The 15,349-nt window shown below is 43.3% G+C and overlaps 2 protein-coding genes across 9 annotated transcripts in view; one reads left to right on the top strand and one right to left on the bottom strand.

Annotated features, from left to right (window-relative positions):
* The window catches only part of sidt2 (SID1 transmembrane family, member 2), a 15,594-nt gene extending 4,248 nt beyond the window's left edge, over positions 1-11,346 (bottom strand). Inside the window, exons 1-14 of one of the 4 annotated variants that reach the window (XM_053687236.1) lie at positions 10,455-11,346; positions 8,742-8,863; positions 6,708-6,872; positions 6,233-6,278; positions 4,537-4,638; positions 3,613-3,696; positions 2,829-2,928; positions 2,154-2,219; positions 1,962-2,055; positions 1,768-1,826; positions 1,533-1,544; positions 952-990; positions 474-551; positions 276-332 (exon numbers count right to left, since the gene is read on the bottom strand). In XM_053687236.1, coding sequence (XP_053543211.1) covers positions 276-332; positions 474-551; positions 952-990; positions 1,533-1,544; positions 1,768-1,826; positions 1,962-2,055; positions 2,154-2,219; positions 2,829-2,928; positions 3,613-3,696; positions 4,537-4,638; positions 6,233-6,278; positions 6,708-6,872; positions 8,742-8,863; positions 10,455-10,667 — 1,237 coding nt within the window. In that variant the 5' untranslated portion in view covers positions 10,668-11,346. The remainder of the gene's footprint in view (positions 1-275; positions 333-473; positions 552-951; positions 991-1,532; positions 1,545-1,767; positions 1,827-1,961; positions 2,056-2,153; positions 2,220-2,828; positions 2,929-3,612; positions 3,697-4,536; positions 4,639-6,232; positions 6,279-6,707; positions 6,873-8,741; positions 8,864-10,454) is intronic. The other 3 variants (XM_053687238.1, XM_053687237.1, XM_053687239.1) reach the window with 3 other exon arrangements.
* Positions 11,347-14,344: 2,998 nt separating this feature from the next.
* The window catches only part of sik3 (SIK family kinase 3), a 32,178-nt gene continuing 31,173 nt past the window's right edge, over positions 14,345-15,349 (top strand). For 2 of the 5 annotated variants that reach the window (XM_017490647.3, XM_047161499.2), the window contains exon 1: positions 14,346-14,693. In XM_017490647.3, coding sequence (XP_017346136.2) covers positions 14,403-14,693 — 291 coding nt within the window. In that variant the 5' untranslated portion in view covers positions 14,346-14,402. Of the gene's footprint in view, positions 14,694-15,349 lie in introns of all 5 variants that reach the window. The other 3 variants (XM_047161501.2, XM_017490645.3, XM_047161500.2) reach the window with 3 other exon arrangements.

The following is a 15,349-nucleotide window of genomic DNA, read 5'->3' as shown; positions in this document are numbered from 1 at the left end:
GATTGAGAGAAAGTGACTGAAAGAAAGGGAGCGAGGAGGAGAAAAATGTCCAAAGGGGGTAAATACTTATGCAAGGCACCCTGCGCTCATCAAATATCATGACATAACCGATTATCGACACATGCTCTAAAATCACCACGCTCTCATCGCTGATTGATGAATATTCATTAGAGACTATTATCAGGGGTTATTAATCATTAGCGAGGACCGGTCGTAATTGGCCGAGCTCGTCATGCAGTGCGCTACTGATTTAGCGAAACGAGTGGACGGGTCACCAAAGCGGATGACTGTGTGGCGTGTGCCGATTGGCCGACGCTTGAAAGCCTCCTGTCCTGAAGGATGAAAACAGACCAATGAGAGACCAAAGAACATCTAAAAGGGCGGAGGGGGGGCTTGGGGGTGGAGCTTCAGAAAGTGTGGTGGTCGTTTGGCGAGTATTTGTTCCTAGTGGTCGGTGTGTGTTTATCTTTTACCCAAATATCCGTAATTAGCGTCGGTGGAGGCCAAACTGTCCGTCACGGGTTCTGAGCTCAACGTGCTGCCATTATCACCTGCACAGAGAGAGAGAGAGAGAGAGAGAGAGAGAGAGAGAGAGAGAGAGAGAGAGAGAGAGAGAGAAAGTAAAACAAACAGAGAAAAAAGGAGAGACCAAAAGGAAAGAGTGACAGAGAGGGAGAGAAAGAAAGTAAAACAAAAAAAACAGAGAGAGAGAGAGAGAGACCAAGGGCAAAAGACAGTCATGAGGAGAGAAAGAGAGAGAGGGAGAGATGGAGAAAGACAAAGTAAAACAAAGAAACAGTGAGAAAAAGAGAGAAACAGAGAAAGAGAGAGAGTAAGACAGGAAGAACGAGAGACAAATACAAATAAATGATAAACGAATTAACAGGAGAACAACTGGTGTTTAATGGAAACACCCCACTAACACCCCCCCACACACACACCCCCACTCACCGAATGAGCCGTATTCATACGGAGAGGGCGGAGATTTTCCTGCAGGATGAACAGACACACCCCTTTAATAACACTCACACTAGGAAGTACACGACACACTCTAAACCTCTCTTAAGATTTACTGTAGTTTTAATGGCAAGTGTTTCGCGGAGTTAGCAGCTACGCTCACACTAGAGAGTTAAAACACCAGGGTCGGATCTGTCGAGCTGCACAACGCCACAGACCTGAATGTGGGCGTGTCCTTAAATCCGTATATGGACATTCTGATGCGTTTTTTTTTTGGCTCCATTTTCTCTCTAATTTAGTCAATGCCAGTTTCCTCCCACCAGGCAGTTCGGCCCTACGTTCCCATGGAAATGCTGGAGCTAACGCTCCTACAAGTAAAGAAACGCTAGCGCTACTGTTACTAACAAACGATGTTACAGCAACACTGTAGAAATGTTTACCAAAAATAAAAAAAAACAATATCGGTGACTTTTTCCTGTCTAGTGTGATCGTAGAGTTATCACACATTCAGAAACAGGGTTAATAACACACACACACACTAAGCACTAAGGAGTACACACACTTGCACGTCTTACCTAAGAGAGAGGCTGAGGCGTAACACACACACAGAGAGACAGAGAGAGAGAGAGAGAGAGAGGTGGAAGGAAAAATCAATTCATGTTGATTACAGTAGACCAATAAACAATATTATAGGTTAGCATACTGTTAAAATTGTTAGCAAAAGGCTTGATGATCACATGATCTGTGTAGGTGTGTGTGTCCTTCCACGTCATGAAAGAAACTGAATCGAGTGACGGTTTGCTAGGTTACCTGTCTCCGCCGGCGACATGTTAGATGACTTCAAAAGCCCCTCCCTTTTTTTGTGCATTCTGAGAAACACAAAGAAACAAGTAAGAAACACGACTACTCAAAATGTAGCAACATACAGAGAGAAAGAAAGAGAGAGAGAGACAGAGAGAGAGAGAGAGAGAGAGAGAGAGAGAGAGAGAGCACAAGACACACACCTCTTGTTTTCAATGCAGGCCAACAGGAAGGTCAGTACGTAGAAGAACAGGAAGATGCCGAGACAGAACAGCATTCCCATTACGTACACCTCAGCTACGACAAGAAGAACAAGAACACACCCCGAGTTAGCTAACGATAACGTCGCTGTTCTACTGACGAGTTAATGAGTAGACAAAACTCCTCCGACTCACAGTCAATGGCAGGATATACGACCACTTCCAGAGTTTTGCTCCGGTTTCCAGCATCCAGCAGCTCATCTGAGAGAGCGAGAGAGCGAGAGCGAGAACATTCAAGGTTATCCAGTAGTTGACTAACAGTGACACAAGCATATACAGAGTCTGTTTTTACTGGATTATTACACTTTGTAGAACACATCTCTCTAGCAAATACGTGAGTCGTTTGTAAACGATTCAGTGAATCTCAACCGAGAGCTTCAGAGCTTGTGATGAGATGAATCATTTAACTGAACAGATTCAAGTGACTCGAGTCACAGGAAAAAAAAGAAAAAAAAAACCCCAAAACAATTTACAAGCTACTGTTAGGAAATAACCCAATATGACTGATATGATTCATGATTCATTTGTGAACGATTCAGTGAATAAGCTGAATCAGCGTGTTAACTGAATCTCAACCGAGAGCTTCGGAGCATGCGATAAGAAGAATCATTTAACTACACAGATTCAAATGACACGAGTCACTAAAAAATACAGTTAGGAATTAACCCAATAGGATTGATATGATTCATGTTTCATTTTAAGTTCCAATTTGTGATTGGCTGGAACACTGACAGCGGATTATAACACAGTAATATCAGAGAGAGCGAAGTCTGGGTGTATTTCCAGGACACTGGGCTGTGATTGGCTCACCAGGTGAAAGGGGGTAGAACCTGAGCGGCCCGCCGCACGCCTCGTCCTCCGTCTTCACCACGATCACCACGTAGAAGCTGTTACTGGGAAAGTCCTTCCTCTGGAAAGCAAAAGAAGCAAACACGTCTAATTAAACTCGTCATGTTACGAGTAGGGCTGCAACTAACGATTATTTTCATAATCGATTAGTTGGCCGATTATTTTATTTATTTAAATATTTTTTTCGTTTAATCGATGAATCGGATGGGGGCGGGGCAAACTTTCAGGTCAGTAAAAAACGAATGTGTTCCATTTGAGATGATATTACCTTTATAATATTCATACACTAGACCAGTGGTTCTCAACCTTTGAGCTTTGGACCCCTAGCATATTTCGAACAATCCACAAGGACCCCCTCACTCCACAACAATTACAGGCTTATATATTAAACAATCATTTCCATACATGTTCCTTTATTGCATTAATATAGTTAACATTAATAATATTAACATTAAAATTGAATCGAAAAACATTTCAAGATTTTATTTTTTACATTTTAATGTTGGTGTGACATTTAATTTGACTCTGAATGATCTTTTGTTTATTTTATCCATCGGTGCGAGACTTGAACTTGTCTACCACTCAAAGGTTTTTGCAAAATGATCATTTCATTTGTAAATAAATTTAAAATAAATCCATCAATGAACGATCGTCAGCTCAGCTAACGTGATATTTGCGAATAGCCAAATGGATTAATTTTAAAACATCTCCCAAATGTGTTTTTCAGAACAGAAGATAATGTTACCTGTACTGTAATAGCAGCCTTCTTGGTCATGGTCTGATACATCCCAATAAAGGCCACGTTGTTGTCCAGATCATACACAGGACACTAAAGAGTAGAAATACAAATAATAACAATTATAATAATAAAGCCAATAGGTTAAAGATTAGGATCAGGAATTTAGAGTTCAGGGTTATACCTTGGCTCTCCTTGTTCCCTGAAGTTCTCTATATAGTATTAGATTAAGAACTAAGGTTATTAAATTAGCCTTGGAATAATTTAGCATTACTGATTATAGATTAGACAGGATAACTAGATTAGATATACAGATGTATAGGATTATGGTTAGGGATTTGATTTAGGATTAAAGCTATGATCAGGGATTCGAAATAAGAATTAAAAACAGAGGCAGGTGCTGTGTCTGAACCCGTTCGGGTGTCGGCCATTTTGTAGCGGCGTCCGAATCCGCTCGCTCGTTTTCCTTCACTTCTTCCCTGTGTAGCGGATTCAAAGGTCATTCGCCAGATAGGGACGAGTGAGCGAGTGAGCGATTCCGGACACGGCTAGGGATCTACAATTAACGATTTATCATTTGAGGCAGGATCAGGGTGAGGATTAAAAACAAAAAGTAGAATTCTCATTCTAAATTTGTTTTATTTATTTATTTTACTAGATTATAATACAGAAGCTTTACACAAGCTGTAATGAGAAGAGGTGAGATTTTATTAGAGGTTAAAAGTGCATGTACAAAAACTGCCTCTCCCTCTCTCTCTCTCTCTCTCTCTCTCTCACACACACACACACACACACACACACACACACACCACACACACACACACACATATATATATATATACAGGGAGGTGCAGACAAAGAAAATTAAGAGGAAGAGGAACAAACATATGGAAGTTTATGCAAAGTGTGTGTGTGTGTGTGTGTGTGTGAGACCTGGATATCTTGAACGGACATGACAGAGCAGGGGAAGTTCTTCTCCGAGTTTACTTTCACGATCACCGTGTCCACTCCGTCCCGAAACTCGTACTTAAAAAACTGTAGTGTGGAAAAAAATAAAAACAAAATCACCAAGGACGAAAAAGAAATTCAATCATTTTCTTTGCTCCCCAAAGTGCCCAAAACTGCCCTAAAGGTCTTCAGCTACGGTCACATTGGCATATGGTGTGACTTGATACAATTTTTGTTGCGGTCACGAAGAACTGTGAAGACGAGGCCGTCGTTATGTATGGAGGGAAGTCTTAAAGCTTTCTAAGGTCATAGCATTTACGTTTGGGAGAATTATTCAGAAGCTCGACAAATGTAAAAGTATAGAAAAAGATGTAAACGATTGAACTCCTCGATAAACATTACAAAGTGCTTGTTGTTGACGTTACGAGTGCCAGTCATGCCCGCTTCAGGTGAAAACGGCACGTTTAACCGCTCCGACTCGCTGGACTCCATACCACGAAGTGCTCTGTTTACATTCAAGGTACATCAGCCTTTGTTTAGTCTTCATAAAGAAGCCATGACGTGTGTGTGTGTGTGTGTGTGTTTGTGTGGGTGTGTGTGTGTATATGGGTGTGGGTGTGTATACAGTTCCAGTCCTAACAGAATTTACTGCGAGATATGATATGACAGTCTGTGCTAGAGTCAGTTCAAAAATTATTATATTGGTAATTATTGTTCTCACACATAGCAGTAACACACACACACACACACACACACACACACACGTGTGCGCTTTCTGAACGTTAACCGGGTGGATACACGTCACCCTGTTTCACAAAGGCTAATGTGAACCGAGCCAAGTTAATAACGTCTAATGATTAGCGAGTGATAAGAATCCAATCATAAACTGCTGTAAGACACAAGAAATAAGCTCCTAGGTGCCCTAAAGGTCCTTATGGTGCCTAATGATCTAGAGGCTCCAAAGGTGCCCTAATGGTCCTTAAAGTGCCTAGTTGACCTAGAGCCCCCAGAATGTCCTAAAGGTCCTTACAGTGCCAAGAGTCCCCAAAGTGCCCTAAAGTTTATTACAATACCTAGTAACCTAGAGCCGCCAAAGTGCCCTAAAAGTTATGATACCTAGTGACCCAGAGGCTCCAGAGTGCCCTAAAGGTTATTACAATACCTAGTAACCTAGAGGCCCCAAAGTGCACAGTAGCTCTTGTGTGTGCCCCCTAGGCACCCTAAGATATTCTAGACTGTATAAAAGGACCTAATGTAAAAATGCTATGCAGTGTCCAAGTGTGCAATAAAGTGCCTCAAAATGTGCTACAACACCCCAAATTGTCCAGATGTGCCCACAATCACTCTCAGAAGACTCAAATGTGACCCACAACTCGGCTCACGTCATCCAACACATGACAGAGTCTCAAAGTTCTCATAGGAGAACTACTACGTGACTTACAAAACTCCAAAGTGCCCAATATTGCCCAAATTCTAAGTGGAAATTATAAGAAGGTACACAGTGGATTAAAGTTTCACTTCCTCTCCAAGTGAGGCTGCTTTGTCCTTATCTAAAGTAAAGAAGCATGTGCGTGTGCGTGTGTGTGTGAGAGAGACAGAGAGACAGAGAGAGAGAGAGAGAGAGAGAGAGAGAGAGAGAGAGAGAGAGAGAGAGAAATCGTGTGTGGGTGTGTTTACAAACCTGGGGTTGGGACGGAGTCGCATTGAAGCTGAACTTCTTATTTGTCCTGAATAAACAGAAGACAACATCTGTGTAAAATCATTACGCCCAGATGAGATCACAATAACGTCAAACGGACTCGGACTACAAGCGCAGCGAGGACAACGAACACAATTTCAATCTTGTTAGAGGCAACAGGATGACATCATTGAGCTTCTAGACCAGGTGAGTACAGATCACTATGAAGAGGAAGACGAGGATGAGGGCAGCCAACATATCCTAAAGTTCCCTAAAGTGCCGCAGTATATACCAAATCACCCTCACAATGTACAATAAAATAAATCCAAATCAAAGTGTCCAGAAGCACCACAAACTGCCCTAACCTGCCCTAAAGTGATACTACTGATAACAGTGTGGCAACAAGGGTTAATAAGGGATTCATCAGTGTGGGAGTGTGGAGGAGGAGGAGGAGGAGGAGGATGAAGGTGAGACTCACTGTAGAGTGAAGCTTTCCACCCGGCTGATCCGCAGCTTGTACTGGACGCTGGAGGTGGACAGAGTGGACACGTCCACGTAGAAGAACTGGGTCTCTGAGAGGGCGAGCGTTGGGGGCTGGCACAGAGTTCGGCCCACCTGTGTATACTGGTACTTCCTCTGGTACCTGCAGAGAGAGAGAGAGAGAGAGAGAGAGAGAGAGAGAGAGAGAGAGAGAGAGAAAGAGTGTGACAGAGAGAGAGAGAGAGAGAGAGAGAGAGAGAGTGACAGAGAGAGAGAGAAAAAGAGTGTGACAGAGAGAGAGAAAGAAAGAGTGTGACAGAGAGAGAGAGAGAGAGAAAGAGTGTGACAGAGAGAGAGAGAGAAAGAGTGTGACAGAGAGAGAGAGAGAAAAAGAGTGTGACAGAGAGAGAGAGAGAGAAAAAGAGTGTGACAGAGAGAGAGAGAGAAAGAGTGTGACAGAGAGAGAGAGAGAAAAAGAGTGTGACAGAGAGAGAGAGAGAAAGAAAGAGTGTGACACAGAGAGAGAGAGAGAGAGAGAGAGAGAGAGAGAGAGAGAGAGAGAGAAAGAGTGTGACAGAGAGAGAGAGAGAGAGAGAAAGAGTGTGACAGAGATAGAGTATGTGAGAGAGAGAGAGAAAAAAAGAATGTGACAGAGAGAGAGAGCGCGAGAACCAGAGAGAGAAAGAGTGTGACAGAGATAGAGTGTGAGAGAGGGAGAGACAGAAAGAAAGTAAAACAAAGAAACAGAGAAAAAAAAGAAAGACAGAGGAAAAAAAGAGAGAGAGAGAGAGAGATAGTCAATCTTAAGTGTCTTATGGTCACCAAACAATCCCAAAGTGTCCTCAAGGCCAGCAAAGTGACCCCAGGCAAACCCTAAAGCTATTCAAGTGCCATAAAGTCTCCCAAATCACCACAAACTGATATAAGGCTACCAAGTGCCCTCAAGTCCTCCAGGTAGCACAAGCTTCCTGGAGGAAAAACAGCTCCAACTGCAATAAGGCTACGCAACTACCCTAAAACCACTCATAGCACCACAAAGTGCTCCAAGTGCCCTAAAGTCTCCCACAGCAACGCAAAGTGCTCCAAGTGCCAGAAGGCTATCTAAGTGCCCTAAAATCACCCGTAGTAGCACAAACTGCTTTCATTGCTCTACTGCGGGTATCTAAAGTGCTCGAAATTGCCCCCAAGTGCCCCAGAAAGTGCCTCTAAGTTTCCCCAAAGTGTCCTATTCATAAAGGGGTTCATACACAGTGAACTAGACGTGATCATACACTGGGTGATCATGTGACCCAGCGAACACAGAGGAACTGAAACTTGTGATCTGAACAAACGGGACAACAATGTGCATATCGGGGTGTGTGTGTGTGTATAAATATGGAACTGAACGCTTCACACATTCTTTACAGCCTACAGGCACAGAGGACGCCATGTGATTAACTTCAGGACTTTATGAGCTGCTTGTTCTTACACGTGGACATACAGACACAAATCTAAAATCCACAGTAGATGAATGACCTTTGGAATTAACACGGGCCAATAAACCGTATTTTATGGGTTAGGTTTTACAGCTTAAAGCTGCAACACGCTACTTAAAAAAAAACATTGTTTCTAACTTCGCCACGTAAACTTCAAAACATACAGATATAAGGTTTAAACCACGGCATCAGCACGAGTGCATTACACGAGTGCATTTCCTTTTGGAAGACTGTGTTACGGTCCAGATTTGCAGAACTGTAGTGATTTAGCAGCGTGTTTATCACAGGTTTAAAAATTTCAAGAGTTTGTTTAGTTTTTTATTGTGAAACATCTTGGTGGGCTGTTGCTGCAACAGTCCTCGTGATGTCTTCTGAAACAGGAAATCAGTGCACTTTGCATCAGCTTATTTAAAATATACTTTTGACCTTTTCGCCAACTCCTGCTAAATTCCGTGGGAAACCGCGATGAAAGCTTCTGCTCCTGAAGTGCGTTAGAGGATATTTAATATTAAAAATGTTCAAGATCGGTGAATCGGGTCAGGTGGCAGGATACTCACAAGCCTCGCAGGATGAGTGGAACTTGGAAGGAGAGCACGGCCTGTTTCTGCCTCACTACGAACAACACGGGGCTCTTAGTGCCCTCGGACAGCAGCTCCACCGACACACGGACCCCCTCCGTCTGAGAGAGAGAGAGAGAGAGACACTAACAATCAACAAAACTACACATTATGTTTTGCACTAATCATGGCTGCAAGGTCATAAAGCTTGCAATATGCAAATGAGCTCTCTAATGAATGACCATTCTTTAAACAGCTACTGTACTGACAGGCAGACAGGGATAGACTGGCAAAGCAAGACAGAAGAAAGCTTATAAGGATAAGGTATTTGATGTTTTATCTAATCAACTGCATAGTTTTTTTTGAAGGTAAACGTTTATTTTGAAATTGACGCAGGCGACACGTTCCAAAAAAGTTGGGACGGGGCAGTTTTAGGACTAATAGCGATGTGAGAAGTTGAAATAAGGTGGTGATGTGAAACAGGTGAGGTGATCGTCTAATCACAGCATATAAGGAGCCTCTAAAAAAAAGGCCTGGTCCTTCAAGAGTAAAGATTGGTCGAGGCTCTCCGATCTGCCAGCAGGTGCATCAGCGAATAATCAACACTTTGAGAACAACATTCCCCAAAGACAAATCGGGAGGATTTTGGGCATTTCCCCTTCTACAGTGCACAATATAATTAAAAGATTCAAGGAATCCGGTCAAATCTCGGTGCGTGAAGGGCGAGGCCGAAAAACACTTCTGAATGCGCGTGATCTCCGATCCCTCAGACGTCACTGTCTTAAAAACCGTCACGAGTCTGTAATGGAGATCCTGACATGGGCTCGGGAATACTTTGGTAAACCTTTGTCTGTCGACACCATTCGCCGCTGCATCCACAGATGCAAGTTAAGGCTTTACTATGCAAAGCAGAGGCCATACATCAACACTGTCCAGAAGCTCCGCCCACTTCTCTGGGCTCGGTCTCATCTGAGATGGACAGTAGCACAGTGGAATCGTGTTTTCTGGTCCGACGAGTCGACATTTCAAAACAGCCGTCGTGTTCTCCGGGCCAAAGATTAAAAGGACCATCCAAGCTGTTATCAGCGTCAGGTCCAAAATCCAGCATCTGTCATGGTATGGGGGTGTGTCAGTGCCCATGGCATGGGTAACTTGCACATCTATGAGGGCATCATTAATGCAAAAAGATATGTACACATTTTGAAGCAACGTATGCTGCCACCCAGAGCAGAACAACGCGAAACCACATTCTGCCCGGATTACAATTGTATACGGTACGGGTTAGATCAGTATTATAACGATTAATTTAGAGAGTCAGTATGGGGTTAGATCAGTATTATAATGATTAATTTAGAGAGTCAGTATGGGGTTAGATCAGTATTATAATGATTAATTTAGAGAGTCAGTATGGGGTTAGATCAGTATTATAACGATTCATTTAGAGAGTCAGTATGGGGTTAGATCAGTATTATAATGATTCATTTAGAGAGTCAGTATGGGATTAGATCAGTATTACAATGATTCATTTAGAGAGTCAGTATGGGGTTAGACCAGTATTATAATGATTCATTTAGAGAGTCAGTACGGGGTTAGATCAGTATTATAATGAATCATTTAGAGAGTCAGTACAGGGTTAGATCAGTATTATAATGATTTATTTAGAGTGTGTGTGATATGGGGTCTGATGTGGATATGGTGCTGGCTGGAGCTCACCTTGTTGCGGGTGACGGTGTGGTTGAAGGTGTAGATGATCTGCACATTGCTGGTCACTATGTCCAAGTAGCTGGTGTCAAACTGTCCGTCTTTCTGCTCCACCTCCACTGAGCTGTTTGTACGCTCAGCTCCCGCACCCTCCACCGTCAGCACAAACACAAACAACAACAAGCATCTAAAAGAAGAGTGTGTGGGTCTCCAGCAGCTGGCCATGCTGCCTCTTTCTGCTTCATCAGCACAGTCACAAATCAGCCTGAGAGCTCAGGTGAGTGCTCTAACCCAAGATGAAGAAGTGATGACGTGTGATGACGAAATCATAAGTCGTCAGAGATCCGGCTTGAAGAACAGCACAGTAGAAAAAGGAAAAAAAAAAAAAAAAAAAAACAACCTACAAAATAAACCGCAAGGTTTATCACACGAGAAATATAAAATATAAATTCGCACGTGACACTCCTTGATTAGCTAGCCTCTAGAGTAAGCAGCATGACATTAATGTTTAATAAGATATAGTAGCAGCCATGTAGCTAGCTAAATAGCTTACAGACAACCGGTTGATATTTTGGGCAGTTTTTTTTTTTAATCCGCAAAGAAAACGTCAAAGTGCATAAAAATACAGTCCTCTATGTTTAACGCCAGCTGTTAGCATTAGCATTAACGTCTGCTAAAGTCTATCCAGCTTTGCTATAACGTCAAATAAACACCGCGTATAACGGGTTAGGTATTTCCACCGCCGTCTGAAGAATGCAATATCGCACACATCAACCGTTTCAGTCCTTATTCTTCGTCTACTTCCCCGAAATATCCGGAGTTGATGTTGTTTATAAATCTCCTGCTGGTAATGAAAACAAACGAGTTCAATGCGGGCCACGCAACAGCGCCCCCGCGCGGTGAAATAACAAAACCCGTCAACATGTCCGTCCAAAAAGAAAAATAAATCCCGCCTCCTGTCCTTGGATTGGCTAACGAATTCTGTGTCCGTGTCCCAATTGGCTGATTTGTCCCGCCTCCTAGCATTACTTCCAATCAGGTGACTGGCAACGCGCCGTAGTTCGACGATATTAGCCGGTGTTACTAGCTACGTCAACGCATCCGCCATGTTGGAAGGGACAAGACTCTGTATTAACGCAATGTAAGTGTATGAAGGAATGCATGGCTCTCCTTAATAAATCACACTTTCTTTCTTTACTTCGGTTATACCATGTTCTATTTGTTTTTTCGGTTATTTAATTCGTCTAGCATCTTTCTAACACCGAATGTCACATTGTGCAGTATGTAAAGCCCTGTTTATTAATCCACCCACAGTCCTGTCATTCCTTTTGTTGCAATTTGGAGTCATCATTGTCACATCTACAGGTTTTATGATTGTTATATTGTATATTTGTATTATTGACCATATTACTTATAAAGGTGTTATAATTTTTAAAACATTGTTCTTATTCGCATAGATTTTAAAAATATTTAAAAATATTCACTCTGACCGTAATAGAGCGCCGGTTGCAGCAGTTCCTCTATTCGGCCACTAGAGGTCGGTATTTCCTCATTAATATCCACTGTATGTAGCGTTTGCTTTGTATAAACGTTTAGCATTAGCATGGGTGGAAAAAGTACAGAGAAACTATACGTAAGTAAAATAATAATAATAATAATAATAATAATAATAATAATAATAATAATAATAATAATAATAAAATAAAATGGGCACTGTATCAAAAGTGGATGTATGAAGCCAAAAATCAAAAAGTATCTATATGTAAACATACACAAGTATTCAAAAGTCAAAAGTAAACATTTTTGGCCAATCCTGTACGGTTAGCTAGTTCACTAAGCAATCGTTTATGAGGAAAATGTTCTGCTCACACAGACAAACAAAGACAAACGTGCTCTATGTGTAATGCATCACTGGAGCGTACAGCCATGTCTCTCACACCCTTCATTCATTTCATTATATGTACTTATTTATGTTTAGCAACTGTAGAATTTAATATTCAGTGCATAATTAATTTCAATAAATTTATTCATCCCCACTATGAGGTGTGAAAACATGTTGAAGTCACAAGCTGAGAACGATGCTCTGAAACAGGAAGAGAAATAAAAAAGTGGGCCATATATCTACGGAAGGAAGCGTGATGAACACACTAAGTGTAATGGATCACTGGAGCATACAGCCATGTCTCACTCACACAAGCGTTCATTTTATATGTGTAGTGATTTATGTTTAGTAGTTGGGAATTTAATATTCAAAAAGTATATTATAAACTAGACTTAGAAATAAGCATTAACAGTGAATCAATTACTGAAACCATTATGCACTAAGTAGGGAGCCAAGAGCATCAGACTCTGTCCCCATCCATCCATTTTCCATACCGCTTATCCAACACATGGAGCCTATTCCAGGGAACTCAGGGCACAAGACAGGGGACACCCTGGACAGGGTAACCAGTTAATCACAGGGCACAAACATTCACAGACAATTTGGAAATACCAATCATGCCAACACATGTCTTTGGACTGGAGGAGGAAACCGGAGTACCCAGAGGAAACCCCCGAAGCATGGGGAGAACATGCAAACTCCACTCCTACAAGGCAGAGGCGGGATTCAAACCCTCAAACCTGGAGGTGTGAGGCAAATGTACTAACCACGAAGCCACCGTGCACCCACATTTACATATACTTGTAGAATATAGTACATACAGAAGTAGAAATGTAAAATCAAATTCTAGCACATAGAATATATCTAAAAATCTGCTAATGCATATGTGCGTTCCCTCAGAGTTTCTAGTGAGCTGTGTTCATCGGATCTGTAACCCTTGCCAGTGTTTCACCTTTAAAAAGCATGAAAACAGACATTTCCACTCAGTGGATAACAACAGCTGTCAGGAGGAATTCACTCGCCTCTGGACCCATCAGCACGATCATGTTCAGAAAGCATTGTATCCTGGTGTATCCTGGTCAGGGTCAAGGTGGATCCAGAGCCTGTCCCGTGAAAACCGGGGGCGAAGTGGGAATACACCACGAACAGGACTCCAGTACAGGTGAGAGGAAACCGGAGAACCCTGAGAAACCCCCGTGGACGTAGGAAGATCATGTGAAGCTACACACAGACGGTAACCTGAGCCCAGGATCGAATTGGGGATCCTGCACTGTGTACCATCCCAATTTTTATTTGATTTGAAATGGACTTAATAGTGTAAATTAGTTTAGGACAGTTGAATTGCATTTGCAAAGCTGGTGAACTTACAGTGCCTAAATAAACTGGCGGGACAAAATGGAGGACGGATAACATTTCTTCATGTGCTCCACAATGTGTTTACAGTGATCTAGTTCCCATTTTAGCATCCGATTCGTAATCCGGATTTAAACTATGATGCTGTTTAATGCAGGATCAGGGTTGATTTGAGGACGCGCGTGCGTGCTCGTGCGCGTGTGAGCAAACTAGTGAGGTAGCGAGCTCTATACAACTTAGAAAGCAAAGGGACTTTCTCGCTGTCCTACCAATAGTTTTTTCCTCAGAGACACAAATTTCACGTATTTCCCGCGCTTTTCTTTAAACAAATCATTTATTTTCCTTTCCTTTTTTTCGTTATAAAACGCGGTTCCGAAATGCACGCGCCACCCACTCGTGCGCGCGCACGCACGCACGCAAACGCAGTTTCGTTTCGGTCGCCATAGCGACAGGAATCCACGCGCGGGTTGTGAAGTAGTGGTGGAGGTGGGGAGGAAGGGGAATGAAGTCATCGTTTACGCTAACCGTTACTATAGCGACATCTTAAGGAGAGGGCGCTTGCGGAAGAGAAGGGGGCGGGGTTTTTGTGAAGTGACGCACAGTGGGGGCGGGGAAATGTAGCCGAGTGACGCACGGAGGGGGCGTGTTTAGCGCCGCGCGCCGCCGCAACTCTCCTCCGTAGTCGTTTCCCGCAGAGAGAGAGAGCGCGAGAGAGGCGAAAGAAGATGGCGGCCGTGCCAAGCGGAGCTGCTGTTGCTGCGTCCGCCGCGGCCGCGATTTCGCACTCGGCCCGAGCGACCGCGGGCATGGGCGCCCCGAACCGAGCACCACCCAGCTCAGGTATCGAGCACCAGAGCCGAGCTGGACAGACCGCGGCGTGTATGGCTAACCCCGGGCACCCCGCGGTCGGCAGGCCGCCCCCAGCTCGAGTGGGCTACTACGAGCTGGAGCGGACCATCGGCAAGGGCAATTTCGCCGTCGTAAAACTCGCCACGCACGTCATCACCAAAGCCAAGGTGAGGCGAAGCTCTTACCGGACTAACCGTCAAACTTTCCGAGCTGTCATGTCTGTATGTCGTTTTATTTCGCCGCTTTACGAAAAATGCTAAGCTGAGATTAATGTCCGCATCCCAAACGGCGCTGATTCCCCCTATATAGGCACACTACAAAGGGTATGACCATAACGTTTTGCTGCGCTGTACGTAGTGCGCTAATGTGTCCAATGAGGAGCTGTTTGGGTTTCAGCCAATGGGCCTGCGGGACAGTGTTGTTGTGTATGTAGCGCTCTCTATGCTATGCTATTTTATGCTATGCTACAGCTAGTTAGCGCGTTCGTAACCCTTTTCTCTCACTGTTGGCTCACTGTGTGTTTCTGCAGGGTTTGTGTGTTTTGACTGGTGACTGTTTCATTCTTTATTCAGCATCATTTCTTGTCCAGGTCGGTTTCAGGACGGACAAAATGATGAAGAACGCGCTAGCCGACATTTAGCTTTGTAGCCAGCGCCAAGTAACGGTCTCAGCTTGTATGTGTGAACGCGTTACAACGCACAAATGTTTACAAACAACAACAACGCAACTTTTACAGTGAGGCTCTTATTAATGTAATATATAACAAAGCGCTATTCTTTAGCATGGTGAGCCAACGTTGAATGATCTGGATGTACTGTAACTA

This window comes from Ictalurus punctatus, chromosome 17 (assembly GCF_001660625.3).
Source record: "Ictalurus punctatus breed USDA103 chromosome 17, Coco_2.0, whole genome shotgun sequence".
In the NCBI taxonomy this organism is placed as follows: domain Eukaryota; kingdom Metazoa; phylum Chordata; class Actinopteri; order Siluriformes; family Ictaluridae; genus Ictalurus; species Ictalurus punctatus.
This window is presented reverse-complemented; position numbering and strand designations above follow the sequence as displayed.